Source organism: Lissotriton helveticus, chromosome 10 (assembly GCF_964261635.1).
Source record: "Lissotriton helveticus chromosome 10, aLisHel1.1, whole genome shotgun sequence".
NCBI classification, from domain to species: domain Eukaryota; kingdom Metazoa; phylum Chordata; class Amphibia; order Caudata; family Salamandridae; genus Lissotriton; species Lissotriton helveticus.
The window spans coordinates 1,124,759,506-1,124,779,500 of record NC_136071.1 but is presented as its reverse complement, the minus strand read 5'-3'; the positions used below and the strand labels follow the sequence as shown (position 1 = coordinate 1,124,779,500).

Genomic DNA, 19,995 nt, shown 5'->3' with positions numbered 1-19,995 from the left:
AAACAATCGAGCAAGGTGCTCTCAAAACTGTCTACTCCGCAGTCTGTACTGCGGCGGCCTTAGGGGCCTCTGGGCACGTGAACTAGCTTCCTCGTTGGAATTCACCCCCCTTTTCCCCCCGCCCCTCAATATGCATCCAAACTCACGATTGTCCGGTCTGACACCTGCCTGCTCCAGCGGTTGGGTACGCCATTCCAGTCCGGCTGTCGTTGCCAGCCCCCCCCAGGTTCGAGAGTCAGCTGCCGAATACTTCTTCCGCTGTTTGTGGCGTCACAGTTGGGCCCCTTGTGCTGTCCACCTCTGACAGTTCAGTTTCCGACCACGTCCTTTTGTCCTCCGAGATCGATTCTTCTCCCCGCTGTGGCGGTTCCCCGCCCGAGACCTCCTTCACCGCTTGCAGCGCCGCTTTCCGCTCCACTGCCGTCTGCGATTCCGTCGGCCTCTGTCGGTGTTGGCCACGTTTTCGGAGTCGCTTGGATCTCCGTACTGAGCCCTGTTGGAATTCCTCCGCAGCCCTGAGGCGGGCCCCATCTGTTCCAGCCTTGTAAGAGTCCCACCAGGCCCAAGCATCTGCCGACGATGTAAAAAACAGTGCCTTCCCATCCAAAGAAACTCGGAGCCTCGCCGGGAACAATAGCGAGTACTGCAGTCCCTCCGTTCGCAGCTCTTTTTTAATGGATAGGAACGAAGCTTGTTTTTGAGTTTCGAAGGTGTAGTCCGGGAATAACGTGACTTTGCTATTATCAACCTGGAATGGTCCCGTGTCCCTCGCTCGTTGCAGAAGCCAGTCTCTGTCCCTGTAGTGGAGCACTTTAATCACCACCGGTCGTGGGGGGAGCCCCGGTTTCGGGGGCTGGGCAGGTACACGATGTGCACGCTCCAACGTGAAGAATGGGGATAGACCCTCCGGCGCCACCACCGTCCGCAGCTAATTGTCCACATAACCCAGCATGTCCGTCCCCTCCTTTTTCTCCGGAAGGCCCACCAGTCGTATATTGTTTCGCCGGCTTCGGTTTTCCGCATCCTCCGCCCTCCTTTCCAGCATCTGGATGCGGTCCAGGGCGTCCGTAAGTTTGCTTTCCAAAGCCTTCTGTCCCGGCACTATGTCCTTCAGGGTGGTTTCCGCTTCTTTGACCCTGTCGGCTAGCTTCCCATGGTCCGCTCGCAGTAGCCCCAGGCCCGTCGACACCTGAGCAATGTCTTGTTGCAGAGCGTTCCTCGTAGCTGCTATAGCTTCTAGGATTTTGTCTTGCATCGTTAGCAACTCTGATTGGGGTTGTTGCATGGTGTCTGGAGTCTCAGTGGCCGATCCTCCCTCACCTTTCGGCCCTCTCGGTTTCCCCATGCCTCCTCTGGGTGAGCCGCCGGACTAACTTGGGCTGGCCGCGATAGGTAGTCCACTCAGCAGGATGTCCGGTCGCTTCTTCCAGTGAGAGCTGGCACGTGTCTGGTAGCCGTGGCCTGTGGTCTGCTCGGTCGGGGATCACTCACCGGTGGTGGAGGCCGTTTCCCAGGGGTCCCGCCGTTGCGCCCTCGCTCGCTCACCTTCACAACCTGGGGGAGGTCGACTGTTGTCCTTCTCTGCAATGCGGTTCGTCCTGGCGGCCGCTGCCGGTCGGGCTCGGCTCCCGCCCTGTACCCCGGCGCCGTTCGTCCGGGTTCCTCTTCTCACAGTTGGCCGTCGTGCAAAAAGTCGGCGTATCGGGCTTTCGCGCCTGCACTCACTTGCGCCTGTCGAAGCGGACCCCCCAGTGGGGAATGGGTGGTCGTCCCGGTGACGGAACAGCCAGTCCTCGCCGCTATTCACCACTCACGTCGTACACAAGGTCGGCCCAAGGTCGCCAGCCAGTCGCCACTTCCCTCACGTCTAGGAAGCCTCGCAGCCCCCTGCCGAGCACAGAGCCGCCAAAGGCGTCGAGGTTCACATCCACTGGCACCTCTCACTGCAGGAGTACTGTTCCGTTAGCCAGTGCGGCGCTGAGTGCCTCTCCGGGCGGGCGTAGGGCGCCGATTACCACCATGGGTGCCCCCGGGAGTAGTACAATGGGTGGGTCAGTGGAGCGGGTGGGCCTGGTCACAGGATCAGGGGCGCGGGGCCCAGTCCAGCAGTGCCTTAATGGAGTCAGTCGGGCCCCCCCCCCAGGGTCTATGAGGCGAGGCAGCAGGTACCCCGGTCAAGCCCTCTGCTCCGCTCTCCGCCGTTGAATTCACCTCTCCAGGGCCCCCGTCCGCCTATTGCTGCCGCTGCTCCCAGACCCCAGCCGGCTCGCGGTGATGACCCGCTTGCGCTCCGCTCTCGGTGGCACCCCCGCTGTCCGCCCAGGGGGCCCCGCTCGTCGTTCACCAGCAGGCGCCGATGCGCCAATATTAGAGGGGGTTCGCGGGCCCAGATGCCGGGGCTTCGGTTTTCTGGTTCCCAGTCACCACCGCCCCCGGGCACTCACCGCAGATGTCGGGCAGAGATCCCCGAAGGCCCGGTGCGGGGAAGGCACTCCTCCCGGGGGGGGGGGGGGGGGGGGGGCCGCGCCGGGGCAGCAGTCGCGGCTCTCCGCGTTGGGCAGGCGCGCCCGCTCACTCCAGGAACAGCAGGCCTCGGTGAAGCCGGGGCCTCGATTTCAGCCTCCCAGGCAGTGAGAAGTCGCCTCAGGGCCGGGTGGGTTCAGAACTCAGTCCTCCAACGGCCCCTACTTGATCCTGGAGGGCTGCCGGGTTCCGCCGCTAGGTGCTCTCCCCCGACCACTTCCTGGCCTCACCTCCGCTCCTTCATGCGGGCTCCAGGGTCGCACTGCAGGTCTCGGCGCTTCGGCGGCTATGAGATCGCCGCCATCTTGCGTCGTAGGTCCGCGGGATATTTTCCGGGCAGCACGTCTCCCTTGGTGCAGCAAGCGGCTCTCCCGCAGCACCGGAGCAGGCGGCAGGGTATCACCCTCGGTTCTCCCGGGGTTCCCGGGCGTTATTCAGGAGAATTTGAACGGATTACGGGCGGTGGGCTCGGGAGCCTCGCTAGGCTGTCACCATCGTCGTTGGCTGCTAGCCACGCCCCTTCCGTTTGTTTCACACTTGATTCAATAAGGAGTTGAGAATGGTCCAGATCTGATTTTATGTGGGGCTTGTTTTTCAACTCGACAGTTTCCTATACAGATGTCCAACACTGGTGCGGTGACCAAGTGGTGAACCCTGATGAATCTGCCATAAAATTCACCAGGCAGTGAAACATGTCGGTTACAGGTAGTGGTATGCGACAGTAAGCTACCAGACTTTTTATTTCACCAGTACACACCAGAGTTAGTAATAAAGTTGTATAATTGGTGTGTCTGTTGATTTTATCTCACTCTTCGTTATTTGTTTCACCAGGGAGCTATTTCTTTAGTCTCTGGTTAGCACTTCTCTGTTCGCACCTTTTACTTTTGACACTGTCTTCTTGGAAAAGGAATGGCAACCGATGATGAGAAAGGGGCATAGAATTGGTAACATCTGCCAAGTTCCCCGAGGGTTGTTCGCCCGTGAGGGGCCTTCCTCTCCGCCACACATTTTTTCATTCATTTATTTTTTAAGTGTGGGTGGATGGACTGTCTCAGTGGGGCAGACATCATTGGATATGTTGAGTTGAACCTTGCCCGGAATCTCCTGTTTTAAGTGACAAACAATGGTTGGTTGTGGACAGTAAGGCATTAGAGAACATGCACCGAACCATAAATACAGAGGGGGTGTGTCTGGAACTAAACAGTACATTTTGTCCAGACAATCATGTACTCATGTCTACTAGACGTGTGCTAACCAATGTCCAGGGTACAGGGATCTTTTTGTATTGAATTTGATTGAGTGGAGGGCAATCCCAATGGTACTTGTGACTCCCTCTTAGCTCCTTTTTGTTATTATATGGACCTGAAAAACTACCAGCCCCTCTCTCTTAGTCCCTTTGCAGCCAAAGTCACCGTGAGATTCATCAACGCCCAGCTGATCACTTTCATCGAAGAAAACGCCATCCTCAACTCCTCCCAGTCCGGTTATCGCAACAACCACAGCACCGAGACCGACCTCCTCACCGCCACTGATGACATACGCATGCTACTCGACCAGTGCCACACTGCAGCCCTCATCTTACTAAAACTTCGACACCGTCTCACACCACGCTCTCGCAGTAAGACTCCACGACGCCAGTATACGAGGAACCACCCTCGACTGGATCCGCTCCTTTCTCTACGGCAGAACCCGAAGGATCAGAATCCCTCCTTTCCTCTCCGAACCTACAGAGATAAATTGTGAAGTACCCCAGGGATGCTCGCTCAGCCTCACCCACGCTCTTCAACATCTATATGGCCCCCCCTCGCCACCATCGTCAGACAGCATGGGCTCCGCATAGTATTTATTTATTTATTTGCAGAGTTTTATATAGCGCTGGCTAGACCCGGATGCATCAGAGCGCTTTACATGAGGATCAGTGAGTTACAGGATTACAAAAGTTACATCAGTTACAGTTACCATTACAAGTAAAGACATAGGAGAAAAACATGAGATAATACAATAACAAAAGTTATTAGGGTGTTGCATAGCCAAGACAGAGGTCTTATGGGGAATGTCTTACGCCATGACAACCAGCTCACCCTCTCTCTCAGGAAGAACCCCAAAGACACCAGACTCAGCTTCCAAGAAGGAATTAAAGACGTTGCAGCCTGGATGAGCGACAGCTGCCTTTCATTGGAACTCTGACAAGACAGAGGTCCTCGCCCTCGTACCCTCCCCCACTGGGTGGGACAGCTCCTGGTGGCCCCCTGCCCTTGAAAACCCATCCACCCCGATGGACCACGCCCGGAACCTCTATCATTCTAGACTCCTCCCTCACCTTGACCCGCAGGATCAAAGCCTTTGCCTCCACCTGCTTCAGCTCCCTCCGCAAGACCTTCAAGTGGATCCACCCCAAATGCAGAAAGACCGCCACCCACGCACTCATAACCAGCAGACTGGACTACGGCAACGCCCTCTACGCAGGAATGAAAAAAAACCTGGTACACAAGCTCCAAACCATCCAGAATACCTCAGCCAGATTCATCCTCAAAACCCCAGGACAGGAGCACATGACCAGCACCTACGAGATCTCAATTGGCTCCCCATCTAGAAGAGTGTAACCTTCAAGCTACTCACCCACGCCTACAAATCCCTCCACAACATCGGACTCAATACCTCAACAAAAGAGTCTCCTTTCACGTACCCAAAAGGAACCTCCGCTCGCCGACCTCGCCCTGGCAGACCCCATGCATCCGCAGAACCAGAGCAGACAGAAGAGTCTTCTCCTATGTCTTAGCAAAGACCTGGACCGAGCTCCCAGTTAACATCAGACGCTCCCCCACCCTGCAAGGAGAGCCTCAAGACCTGGCTCTTCGACTAATCCGGATCTGCACCCAAACCCCTCACCAAACTCACTCACACCCCACCCCCAGTGCCTTGAGACCCTCACGGGTGAGTGGCGCGCTTTATAAACCCCTGATTGATTAAGTCACATTACATCTAACACCTCGAGTTAAGAAATAGATCCAAGTCAAAAAATATGACATAGCACCTATCTAACCCAATATTAAGGGGCTAGATCCTAGGATTTTCCAGCCTTGGGGGGTGAGATCACTGGCTTCACTATCTTAGAACATTATGTCAAGTCCAGTATTGTATAAGAAAATCGATAAGATTTATCATTCGACAATCTCACAAATGTTCCTTAAAAGATGTGTGGCACTCATGGTGGTCTGCACATAATGCAGTTCATGTCTTTCAACAGGGCAACTAAATAGTATGTTTACTTTAGTAACAAAAGCAGGTGCACTCATTAATCCCCTTATTAAGGGAAGCAGTTTTTAGGACTTAATTTTGAATCGTGGAACACATGATTTATCAAATCCATATGTAAACTCGCGAGCTAATCAATGTCACGATGTATTTAGTATGCTATTTAATGTTATGACGTACCCCCATATATCGAACATCTTCCCATACATGAACACATAATGACAATTAGAGGCATGTAGGAAAAGTCTGGGATGCATCATGACATTGACATGGTGTATGGTTGTGTATTCTGCCATTAGTCCCCTAACGTGAGTATCTGGTATCTTGGTTTTTAAATGTTGGCCCCAGCATCACGATAATCCAGCGTGTGTTTGTAGACCTAAGCCTGTTCCTCGATATGAATCTGATTATTGATCTGCCTGGAACCTGGAGGGGCACACCAAGTCATGCTCTCAGTGAGGACAGGCGATTACTGCCACGGTTTCGAGGGCGTCACCTGGTGGTGCCAGTACACCTTAGGGTTAACAGACCTTTTTATCTGCGTCACAAGTGGTGGCCTACTAGTTCATTCATGTAAAGTTCCGCTGCTACACGGGACCCCGGATTCCTGCACCACTATCTTGTGCGCATGCATGTAAACTTCTATGCCTGTGGTTTGCGTGTTTCACACAGCATACTTTTCTTAGTGAGGAGGGCATGTGGAATCCCCATGCCTACTCATTGCACAAGATGAAGGTGAGGTTACTCTCCGAGACAGTGGACATCTAATGCAGACATTCCTGAGACTGGAGAGTGGGGGACTAAAACAGTGAAAAAGGGAAAGAGAAGAACTGCTTCCCCTATAAATTCAAAGAGGCCCTTGTGCTGCAAAGAGTTGTTAATTAGTCTCTTTGAGCACATCCAGTGGATGGTAGCGGTAAAAGGCAGGACTGCAGTTCTTGTTGCGAGAGAGCAATGGGACATTTAGAAAAGGGTCAGCCTTTTGTTTCTTTCTGATCACAGTAAAGTGTGACTGTGATAGATAATGAGCTCTCACACCTATATGCCCCTGTTGCAAATGCTCCAACGTGAAGTTGAGCATACTGTTAAGAGCATCACTCCACACAAAGGCGGAGTATGGGAAACCACCAAATGAGGTCACTTGAAAGACGAAACGCTCCAAACCGGCTCTAAAAGGGCAGACACACGGAACACACATCTACTGTCTCTTATACCTGTAGAAGAGTGGCAGTTATTGACTGCGTGTTGTTCCAGTTCTATGTTCTCTTCAAACAAGGAGGGGTGCTCACAGATTAATGGGAGGACTAACTGTACAACCACGGCTGGTGTCTGCCTGACAGCCAACTCACCAGATGCGAGGAGACATTACCTAGAGTCTGACCTGGAAAAAGTATGGTTCTGTGTCCTAGAATGCCTGAAGGATCCTGCCTGAGTACAAGGGAATAAGCAGGCCAACCTTGCATGAGAAAAGCACAAGAGCAGTGACCCTGATGCTGTTGGTCTGTCTCACACTCGGAGCCAATTAGTGCCTTCGTAGCACAGGATTCTCAACACAGGCAAAGTATTCCTAAGCGTCCTATCAACATTGATGTTGCAGCAGTGGCACAATGTGACTAACCAGTCAGCACTGCTAAAGAAAAGACTACCACCAAGTTTCAGAACTTGTTAAGTATGCCGCGTGTGACTTTGTTTTTGCAACCATGGCATTTGCTTCACAGTGCCCCTAAGGTTTGCCAGGCTTTGAAAAATCATAAAAATATTATCTGATCTACAAGGGTAGTGAATAATTTACTCACCCCAACTATAATGTACTTGGCACATAAACTGGGCTCAAATTGTGTGATCCTAGGCCAAAATGTTATTTCACCAAATCATCTTTCAATTGCCACATATGAGAGCACCTTCAAATATGTGAGTTCAGCATGTGTGCTGTACAAAAACTCTTGCTGAATTCAATAAAGTATTTGCTCCATGTATAAAAAAAAAAAAATTAATAAGTTAGTCCACATACAAGGTACACATGACCCACTGAATGGCCTCTTAGTTCATTATCATTAGGGAAGGGGCAAGAAAGTTTCTCAGTTCATGTTTAAAAACTCACTTTTACACTTTTAATAAATATATTACTAAAGCATTCATTTACAGACAGCACATTTCCAAAGAAATGAGCACAGAAAATTCCAACTGGCATGCGGTTATTGATAAATCAATATAGCGTACAATGCGTGGAAATCAGATTTCAGCAAATATTTGTCATTTGCACATTTTCTGATTTATTTTCATCCTATTAAAATCTCCATCACAATTCAGAATCACAAAATAAGTGTTTTCCTAGCTATTTAAATGTAGTTTTATACCAAAATTACACCCTACTGCCTTCATTTGATGCTTTATACCAAAATTATATCCTACTGCCTTCATTTGATGCTTGAATGCAAACAAGATTGTCAGACAGTTTACTTTTCGTTCTCTGACTGCAAACTTAAATGATTTAGTAGACACCAACCTTCAGGAGAAAATAAGCAGCAATTTGTAAGAAAACAAGATTTAAAGGCACCTTTATAGATAAATAACTTTTTTAATGAACAGAACACATGTTCTTTGCCAGCTCTGAGTGCCCTCTCGCCAGACCGGGCCAATAGGCCCTAAAAAAAGCTTGCTCTGTTAAAATCGGACTAGCCATAGTGGTGTGCAAGTAGATTTCTCAAGGCCTGGTTCTGTGCTGCTGAAGAGGTCAGGGTAAGCCCATGGCAAGTGCCCTAGTGTGCCTGACTGACTGGTGCCTGAGAAAATAAGAACTGCAGCCTCAAGGCATCCGAGTGTTCTCGAGTAACTCTGCAGGCGCTGACCTGAAGTGTACCCTATCAGAACTCACACAACACTGCTGCAGAGCTTTGAAGCAACTCAGCTGCTATCCCCAAGACATTCACTCAGAAGTGAATTGCATCACCACAGTGACCAGGGAGGACCAATCTGCTCACTCCAGTCAAAGACGACGTCCAGAAATAACCTGTGGGCCCATCTGCCACTAAGCAGCCTCTGCACTGACATACTCCACGACTTCGGCCAGCATGTCATTCTCCGACCACATGAAAGACAGGACTAATGGCAGGAGGACGACGCAAGGCCTACCTTCAGCCCTGAATACAGTTGAAATCACGGTAAGTGAATGCTGTTAATGCCTACCAGACCAGAGGAAGAGCACAGCACCTCTGCTAAGGCCCATACCGGGGTGCATTTAAATTAAGGGGAGGGTGCAGATGGGAGCGTCGTCACTGAAGGAGCATAACCCTGCACCATAGACTGAAAACCTGATAATTCTGTATATTGTGAAGTTCAAGTATTAGGTTTCACTGTATATCAAAATACTTTTCTTTTAGAAAGATAAGCACTGGACAATCAGGTTAATCCACAATTGGGAATCTGTAGCGTGTTGATTCTGATAATCCACCCACATTAACCTCCACAAGATGTTGCGAATGCTCGCCCTTATCTCTCACTAAAAGCCAAGTGCTCAATGAGTTGAACTTTGTTGGCTCAGAAAGCAATGCTTGCTCAATGGCCTTCCACACGGGGACAGAAAGACAGGGATATAGTTGATATCTGAGGCATGTCACACACTGTTACAGATGCATCCTTTGGTGCTGGCTAGTAAATGAGGATAGTTTACACCTATCTTCATGTACCAGCCCAGTACATGTGAGGTAGATGAGGCACATCACAATGTTGAATAGCATGGGATTCTTACGTAAGAGCATGCCAGCACTAAAAGGCATTGTGAGGGATAACTGAATACAACAGCAATGAATAGTATATATTTACAAAAGAAAGAAATGGCTCTTGTTGACAAAATTATTATAATGAAAACGTGAAGTATAGTAAGTGTGGCGGATAATAAGTGTTACTAACGAAAATGGGAAGCAGACTGGTATAAAAGCCTTGATTTTTTAGAATAAATGTGTATTCTATGCAAATATTAAGCCAGCGTTTCGGCAAAAATGATTCACTAACAAGTATATTATTGGAAAGGGTGACTGATTAATTTAAAAATGATGTTTGGCAAGGAGCAAGAGTTACATTAATGAAAAGGACAAGCTGCCATTTTAGGATAAAGAGTTGATATTTCAGTGGTAGTTCATGGTTAGATTTTAACTTGCTAGAGCGCATCAATTTCCTTATGCGTGCTAGCACCACAGCATTCAACAAATTCCTGACCTGAAAGGCAAAAATAGGTGAAAAAAAGAAGACTAAAGAGTGAGGGAGAGAACAGACAGGATTTCAGTTGTTTCCGAACTATTGCCATCAGACTGACATTGAAGGTGCATTAGCAGTCAGTTCAAACGGTGACAGGTGGAGTTAACAAAGCTTCGGTCACTCCCTGAAGCTTTATTGATTTTTCGAACATGGACTCATTTAGTGGCTGCAGATCCCAACAGTCTGTTTGGGGTTGTACCACCAAATTTCCTTTTCAGGTACTCTGATCCGAAGCCATACAGTGCTTTATGGGCCAAACAAAGAGTCTTAAGGGCTACTAATTTTTTTTTTAAGTCTCGCCTTTTCCCATTCCGCAGGAATGGAAAAGGAGAGAATTCTAGTGGTCAAAATACTCGTCAAACTATGGCTTTTTCTGTGCGTTTTTCTTCGAGTTCACGTGAATCACGTGACCAAACAAGCACGCGCATCAGCCTCCCTCCCTCCCTCCTAATTGCATTTTTTCACGGCCGCCACCACATCAAAGGGCTTCTCCCAGCGTGCGCTCTGCGGCTTCTCCTCCCCTAATTATTCATGGCTGGCCGGCCGTACTTTCAGTTTCCCGGCCGCTCTTGGTTTTTTTTTTTTAATGGGGGGGGTTGCCTCTTTATCCATCGCCACTCTACCGCGCTCCATGTTGCTCCGCCACTCCCTCAGTGTTGTGCTTGCCCTTGTGTGCTTCACCTCCCACACATTGCTTTTTTTCCCTGTGTGCTTCTACCCGTTCCGCGTTGCTCTCTTTCTCCTGTGTGCTTCGGTTCTCACGTGCTCCACGTTGCTCTCTCTCGCCCTGCTTGTCCAGCCGCCATCCTGTATGATCTTTCCCGCACCAGTACTTTACGTGTTACTTCTGAGCCCAGCTTTCGTTATCACCCGCCTTAAAAAAAAAGCTTTGCCACTGCTTTATTTTTCTTTATTTACGAGTACAACTTGGATCAGTAAATGAAAAAAAAAAGAAAACTTCACACGCACGCTGTAGGTGCGTTCATGTATTGTGCTTTTACCTACAAAATTACACAGCTACTGCGACTGCATATTAGCATCTTTATTTTAATGGGGGGGGTGCTTCTTTATCCATGCTGCACAACATTGCTAAACAAGCATTGGCATAGCCAATAGTTCTCGCCTTTGGGATCTTATAAGTGTTTAGTTATCCAGCACAATATCCTTGGTGCAACAACATCAACTGTTGCATGGCTAAACACTTATAAGGTACAAGGTTTAGCCATGCAACAGCTGATGTTGCATCAAGGATATTGTGCTGCAAAACTAAATAATTATAAGGTCCCAAAAGCGAGACCTATTGGCTATGCCAAGGCTTGTTTTAACTGGAAGCCAGTGGAGCTCCGACAGGGCAACAGAGATTGATTTGAACGTTGCTATCTTCTTAAGACCATCAGCTGCACTCTGCAGCTTATTTAGAGAACGTTGTTTAAGGCCCAGATAAAGGGCATTAGAGTAATCCAATCTGGATGATAATTATGTGATGATAACCGATTTCTGCAGATTGAAAGGAATCAAAGAAAGAACCTTGAACGTTTTCAGCAAAAAGAAACAAGACAAAGTAAATTTGTTGATCTGATCCATGAAAGAGAGCTCAGGATCAAAGATTACCCCGAGGTTCCTACCTTTGGATACTGGCAAAGGAGGGGACCCAGAGTCTGCGGCCACCAGGATAAATTCCAGAAAGGTGTCCTTTTCAAAGAGGAGAACCTCTATTTTTTCTGAATTTATCTTAGGGCAGTTGAAGCTCATCCAGCTGAAAATTGCACACGTACATCTGTTGAACCGGTCGGCGATCTCGTCTATACTGCTTGAGATTAACACAACAATTTGAATGTGGTCAGCATAAGACATTGTGGCAAAGGTGCGAATCAGCCTAGCTAAGGGGGCTACATAAATAAGGAAAAGCATTGGGCTCCTGGGGGAAAACACTGGGAGGAGATATCTACTTCCCTGCTGCTAAGGCAGTCATTTTGATCTATAATGATAGCTTTGTGCGACATGTCACAGAAGGGAAAGCGTGGATTAGAAGAAGCTAGGATAGCCACCATAAATGACTGGAGGGTTAAGCTCTTGAGAGGACCGGACCTCTGACCCAGGAAGAGGGAAAGAAACCAACCTTCCCATTCAATTATCCCCACCACTCCTCAGCAGCCGTATTCCTGCTAATAACCCTTCCTCAGGAACAAATATAACGGTGCCAGTGTGTGCCATATTTAATAGATTTAAGTAGCAAGGTGGAAAAAGTAAATTATGTTATTCAATAAGTAAATTTCAACTTCAAACTCATGGACTCAATAGATTGAAAATCGATAACTGTGCTAGTGGGTGTCATATTTAATAGATTTAAGTAGCATGGGGGAACAAGTACATTATGTTAAACGACAAGAACATTTTAACTCCAACCCCATGGACCCGAAGGCAAAACATTGTTTCATCAGGTATTTAAATAACTGCCCCCTTTCATCCACGTATTTTTGTTATTTAAAAATATACTGACACATTACCAAGCATTAAACAATGGTCTTTAACTGCTAAGCTAAAACAAAAACATTTCTAAATAAGGATTGGATCTTACTCTGAAGTCTGTGGTTCGATGTCACATTAGGGAAGCTTGCTGCTTCTTTCTTCTCATCTGTTTCTCCTTCATTCCCCAAGTATCTATCGATAGAAGGAACTGATAGAAGGGGCAACGCTTCAGTTTTCTCTTTACTGCGGTGTTGCTTATGCTCAATGGCTTTATGAAGGTCATTAGGCAAATCTTCGCTCTTCCTCAGAGGGACAAGCAGTGATTTACTTGTCTTCTGATTAAACGAATTTACCCTCTCTGGGCTGTTAGTACTTCTACCTACAGGAGAGTTGGCTTCCTTTCCCATCTTTACCAGAAGCCTTACCCTATGCTTATTTTTCATGTCTGATCCCTTAACCTCTACCTGCCTCCGATCCAAGTCTGCTTCTCTGCAGGATACCTCAATATCCTTATCTACCTTGGCTTTTTTATCCCAGGACCTTGATATTGCAACTGGACCCTTACATGACCCCTTCTCCTGCAAATTAGGATAGCATGCAGGCCTCCTTTCTTTTACAATTTTATCTTTGAAACTGGGGGGCATAGCCACCACTGATTGGCTACCCTCAATCCGTTCATTATTATCAAGCATTGATTCAGCTGCTGAAATACTGATAAAACGTTTCCGCTCATGGGACCCATTCACCACCTGCAAATTTAGCTCATGGCGAGCCCTCCTTTCTTTAACATATTCGCCCTTCAAACAGGTGAGTGATCTTGTTGACTGTTCACATGAATAGAGCCTACCAGGGTCCAAATCCTGTTTCTGTTCAGTACAGGTAGGGATGACACAGAGATTCCCTTCCTGTAATTCATCCCTTACCCCATATCCCTGCAAACTAGACGTAGGTTTCTCCTTTCTCTGCTCCGTGTTTTCCTTTGCTTCCAACACCACCGTATTACCTTTTGTGAGTTCACTCGAGTTTGAATTAAATACCTCGTTAGCAGGTGTACCAACAGTACTGCAGTACCCCACACCAAATGACTGCTCTACTGCAGTTTCCTTTCTGCTGCACTCAGGGAGGGGCTTCCTCCCCCTCTCCAGTGATTTATCCTTTAAGTATGTACAGGGTTCCATCACTGACCTACTATTGACTATTGATTGACTATGGCTCGTTCTTATTAGCTGTTCAGATGAGAAACACCCAGGACAGTTGTTTCCCTCGTTTGGTTCATTTTCTAAGACCCCCTGTTCAAAACTAGCCGACTTATTCATCTTAATACCAGTTCCTCTCAAACAAGTAGGCTCCATCTCTTCCTGCACACTGTATCCAGCAAATTCACTGGGGAGGGCATTCATTAGCCCAGTCTCCAATTGTCCCTCTATGCTATGCTCAAGGCTAGTTGTGTTCCTTCTTTTATCAGTATCCCTCTTCAAACATATGTGTAAATTCATCCCCAACTCACTTTTTTCTGTGGGTTCACAGGAGACAGCTTTCGGTATCTCTTCAGCTGAAAAATCTGGGGTGCCGTGACTGCCTTTATTTGACTTTCTTAGTCCACTTGAAAGAAAATGGGCTTGACTGTGGGGCTCCCCTCTTGATCTCTTCACACATATGTCTTCCTTCTGACTAGCTGTTGCAACCTCAGACCCAACAGAGTCCGCGGTCAATAGTTGTTCAGAGGACAAAATGTTTGAGTAGTTTCCATCAGAAGACCCGGTCACTAAAACCTCTTTATCAGTATCATGCTTCACACAGATGTTTTCTTCGAGCGATAACACACTATTTCCTGTGGCGTCATTAGGGACAGACTTCAAAGTCTGCTCCCCAGAGGAAGATGTGGTGACATTCCCCCCCTTATCAGACTTCTCTTCTGCCCCACAAGACTGGAATTTTAGTTGCACACGAGGCCTTCCTCTTTTCTTCACAACTTTACCATGTACACTGTTAGACTGAGGCACCATAACCCTAGATTGACTAAGGTCGGCATTTAATAGCTGTTTAGAAGAGGAGCGGAGAAGGCAAGTATTTCTCTCTAAAACCTCTTGTTTGCTAGCTTGCAGGCAAGTTCTCTCTTTTTTCTCAACAGAATCACCCTTTAAAGAAATGTGGGCTGTTTCCTCAAATTTTTCTCTGGTGGCGTCACTAGGGGCAATTTGGTCAACCGAGGAATTGGAGATGCTGAGGTTCCCTTGATGTGATTTTTTTCCTAGCACTCTTGACTGCGAATTTGCTTTCAAGCTTGGTCTCCCTCTTCTCTTCACTCCATCCTGTAGCACTCCTGACTCAGATTGTGGCTGCAAGCGAGGTCTTCCTCTTCTCCGCTTCACACCTACATCCTTCAAGCAGTTGGTTCTTGCTACCACTGGGTCAACATATCCTTTCTGAACAAAAGCATCAGTATTCAATAGCTGTTCAGAAGAGGCATGAGTGGCGCAGTTATTTCCGTCATCAGATTCAGCCTTTACTCTTTGATAGCTTGGTTCAAGGCAGGCTCTCTTCCTCCTCTTAACTATATCACTGGTTGAACACAAGGGCATCATCACTGTAGAAACATTGCTTCCAGTTGATTCACTAGGGACAACATTAACTGACAGTTTAGTGGACGAACTGGTGGTGCACTGGCTTCCTTCGTTTGACTTTTTTCCTACTACTCTCGACTGGGAGGGTGGATGCAATCTAGGCCTGCCTCTTTTTTTCTTCAAATCTTCATCCTGTAACTGTTCAGCAGGGAACTGGCTAGAGGAATGTTTTGCCTCAAGAGACCTGGTCTTTGAAATAACCTGAATGCTAGTTTCATGAAATGACCTACTTCTTTTAACAGGGCCCTCTTTCAAACCAATGGGCATCATCTTCATCAATACACCGCTTCCTGGGTGCTCGCTGGAGTCAGTATTCAACATCTCAGCAGAGGAACTTATTGTGCTGTCACTCTCTTTATCAGACTTGCTCTCCAACCAGTGAGACTGAACACTTGACTGAAAGCGAGAACTCCCTCTTCTTGTCACAGATTTATTTTCAGAGCAAGTAGATTGTGGGCCTAATGACCCATTCTGAGGTTCATTCGAGACAGCATTCAATGACTTCTCAGCAGACGAACACTTGGGAATGTGGTTTCCCTCATGAGGTTTTTTTGCCAATTCCAACTGAACAGTAGAATTGCAACAAGCTTGTTTCGTATGCTTATGCACATCACCCTTCAAACAGACAGGAATAGTATCTCTCAACTCACTGTTTTCTAGTGGTTCACTGGGGGAAACAGTCAACATCTGCTGTGCAGATACACTTTTGGTGATCTTGCTGCGCCTATGTGACCTATTTTCTAACAAACTAGATTGTGCATTAGGCTGATGGCAAGGCCTGCCTCTTCTCTTTGAAGTGTTATCCTTTAAGAGGGTGGATTGTGTTACAACACGCCCAACATGTCTTTTAGTTTCTTTAAGTGTGTCAATAACAAATCTTTTAATAGAATGCGTGGGACAGTGGTTTCCTTCACGAGACCAGTCATCCAATTCGCCTTTTATAATGTTCCTTCTCCTAACAGTATTACCCTTTAAAGAAATGGCTGCTGTCTCTCCCAACGCACTGCTTCCTCTTAGTTTACTATCCTCAGCAGACATATTTTCAGTGGAAGAACTTGTGTTACCACCATCTGATCTGTTTTTTAATAGAGTTGACTGGAAATGTGACTCTAGGTTTCGTCTCTCAAAATCTTTACTCTTTAAACTGACTGGTCCTGTATCCCCACACTGACTGATTACAGCAGGCTCAACTTGAGGCTTCGGTCTTCCTTTAACTTTACCCCATATGCGGCCTCTTGCACGTTCCCTGGGACAAGCTTTTAATGTCTGATGAAGTGATGAGTGGTCTTGGGAGCAGCTTATTTCATCTGCCCTATTGTCCACCTCATTACCTTTCGGAGTTGGTGCTGTTGCAGACCTCGTCAGTCTCTTTTTCACAATTTGGCTCTCCACCATTAACTGGTTGGATGCTGCATGTCCACTAGGGCCACTATTTGACGTATGTTCAGTGGGCACATCCCTTGCACTTCGTTTTTTCCCACCTGCCTTATTGTTTGCATCAACTCCTTTCAAACTGCGCACAGAAGGTGTTCTGCCCATCCTTCCTGCCAAAGCCTTATTTTTCAAATCTCTGGGAGACGCCACAAACATCTTAGTACATCCTGTGCAAGGAGTATGGTTACAGTTGAGTAGATGTCTAGCCACAGAACTTCTGGTCTGGCGGCAACTCACATCTGCTTTACTATCGATCAAGAAACCCAACAAACTAGGCTCTGAAGGGGCTGTTACTTTACTTCCTTTTCCAATGTTACACCTGAAAGAGGAGCGTGTCACAACCAGGTCTGTGCATGACATGGAATCACTACAGACAGCTGACTTACTATAATACTGCCTCTTCCCTGGTCTTTTTTCCTTTTTCTCGTGAACCACCACTTCGTGCTGTTCCAACCTTTCAGACTGCACTTCAGGTAGTACAGATCCATCAACCATTTTATTTTCAACTTGCGCACTGGCATTGCTATTATCATTCAGGGGAACTTCCACTTGTGCTGAATCCCTGCCTCCAAGTACAGGAATCCTCTTCAATACCCGTTTCCTAGGACGCAATTCAATCATTTATAATACTTTTTCCCTAAACAACTGCGATGAAACAATCACACCATCACAACGACAATAATCAAAAGTACAGCTTTATTAACTCAGCCAATTCTAGACTATAATTACCTAATTTTATGACTAACGACAAATCAACTCCAGGTTCCTACCTTAAACTATTACATTTTCGACACTTCACATTTCTTAACTTCACAAAAACTTCAAAATAAACAAATTCAAGTCAAACGATTACTCTTACATCAGAGGAAAGAACAATATCTGAACTTGACACAATCACGTATCTCTGACCTAATTCTTGCTTTGAATGAACTATTAATAGTAAAAACCAAATGTGGCCAGCTTATGTAAATCTAAGTGAACCACACAAAAAAGCCAAATTAAACTAAAACCCTAATCCTCAAAAAACAATCGGCAGAATTATAAGAATTCGTAGCTCAATATGCGGTCCCTTGCTTGCTGTCTTGAGGTTTTGCTTGCTCCAGACTAAAGGTGTCTACGGATGCAACTGCAACGAATTTAAAGGGGGAGGGGGATTTCGGGGGTAGGGGACCTCCTGGAAGCACGTTCTTTGCCCTAATTTGGTGGAAGAAGGCCGTATAAGCAGATACAATTTTAGAGCATGGACGATCTACACACGAATGTCCCTGGGGAAGAGGGCTAGTTCTACATTAGTTGAACGGTCCCCAAGTGGCACTATGTTTCTTCACTGTGTGTATAAATCAAAACTCCGGTCAGAGATATTACTCGGGCTCTCCAGACGAGATAACCTGTCTGACCCAGATCTTCTGCCCGCGCCTCTTCCCAACCAGAATCGGAAGTAGGCCTGCAGTCTGAGAGATAGACACAGTCTCCACCACTCCACTAAACTGCCTGCGCTAAGCTTGCAGCTACCTTGAGGCTAACGCTACTCCGCCCAACCCTGTCTGGGGTTTCAAGGCCTAAAATCCTGCCTCGCCTCCAACAGTGTTCCTATGCTTCACCTCCTCGCCTGTGCTCGGGCCAATCACCCACCTTCCATGCAAGCCCACCCTCCTGAATCAGGAGGAAGCCTTCAGAACCTCACTTCCCACCTCCCGCCAGTTGACCTAAAAAATCCGATTACCTCCAATTTACTTTCCACTCTGTAACCGACTTCAACTAAGCAAAGGCGGGTAGAGGCAGTCGAACAGCTAGATATACCGCTAGAAGGGTTAAGGGACAACAGTTCTGACTGGCCTGCCCCCTAAAGCCTGCCATTCGTTAAGAAAAAGACCCGCCCAGAAAACACGCTCAGCAAACCCGGAAGAGGCCCGCCTCCGCCTATGAACCGCCCCCCGCCCCGGAAGTGATCGCGGAGCCGCACGTGTGCGGAGACTTCAAATGGCTGCGGGCTGCAGACCGCGTCGACGCCTTTGCTGAATGTTTGAGGGAGAGTAAAAGCGGGCCTCAATTTCTCGATATAGCACGGTTTATAACTTTGTAAGCAGATACAGTTATTGTGTTGGCACTTTATATTCGACTGGGCGGAACCCAATGATTTTTTTCGCTCGCCCTGCAACACCGGAGATTAATTTTCACTTGTTACGGAACAACCTTACCACGTGAGCTTCTGTTCTAAAGGGCAGTAATTCGACATGACAATTCGGTTTAAGTAAAAAGTACTTCCTAAATTAATATGAATACCTCATTATTTCATGAGAGTGATGGCGTTTGGAATGAGCCGAGAGCATGAATTTTTCAGAAGCTGTTTACTTTTTTTCGCAAGAACGTATATCATGAATAACCACACTGATTTGTGCGACCGCAACTTGCACTTTTCCCCAACAAAAATATTTTAAGGCTGCTCAGTTAATGGTGTCCCTATTTGACGCTTAATTTGAAATAACTATAATACTTTGCTTGAGACCACAACGTTATTCTGCCAACAGGACTCCGAGCTTTTCTGGGATACCACGCTTAATCATTTTGCATATACTCCAATCCATTTAGAATAGTAGATTGTAAAGTCAGACGCATGCATAAAATATACTTTAAGGTTTATTCAACAACAGCACCACCTGCAGTAACATACTGTCCTGCTTCCCCCAGCTCATTGCAGAAAATGCAAATTCCAAACTGGAATGTGGAGTGCAAACTATGGCAATACTGCACAAACACCTATAAACATAAAACACCTTCCATCTTTAAAAAACAATAAAAAAAATACACATTAATATCGAATGCGGAGTCAATGCACACCTTACTATATGTACACTTAATGTAAATACTGATAAATAAGATGCCAATGTATGCCATCATTTATGGATGTATAACAATGTCAATACCAGAAAATACAATGTTGAGGTACGCATAATAATGAGAATGTCGGTAAATGTGATATTAATGACTGCAATGTTAAATGTACATGTAGTATCAAATCATTGCTTTCGAATTCACCCGAGATGATCTCCCCATCAACCCAGAGTCAGAGATACATGGTCACACAGGCCCTGCAACCCACGCGTCTACCGATGGATAGGTCTCAGGTGGGGTTACACAAAGCCCGAAGCCAAACGTGCTTACAGGGAAAACCAAGATCCCACAGATAGTCAGCTACACCACAATAGGTCTGAGCAGATTGGCCCTCATAAAACATGTTTGGCAAAAGGGGCGCGCTCCTAAAATACCACAAAGTCAGATGCCACATGTAGTTTGTAACACACAGCCAATCAGAACACAGCATACACACTACACACAGTGATCAAGTGATACCCATGCTGGCCATTGTAATAAAGCGCGAACACTCCGTAAGCTTTTATCTGAATATATTTATTGGAGCGCCGGGGCTGTGTGTGCT

General features: G+C 46.9%; 1 protein-coding gene across 1 annotated transcript in view; it reads right to left on the bottom strand.

Annotated features, from left to right (window-relative positions):
- The window catches only part of TOPAZ1 (testis and ovary specific TOPAZ 1), a 2,142,665-nt gene extending 2,124,412 nt beyond the window's left edge, over positions 1-18,253 (bottom strand). Inside the window, exon 1 of the mRNA XM_078663910.1 lies at positions 12,611-18,253. Coding sequence (XP_078520036.1) covers positions 12,611-17,180 — 4,570 coding nt within the window. The 5' untranslated portion in view covers positions 17,181-18,253. The remainder of the gene's footprint in view (positions 1-12,610) is intronic.
- Between the last annotated feature and the right edge of the window lie 1,742 nt (positions 18,254-19,995).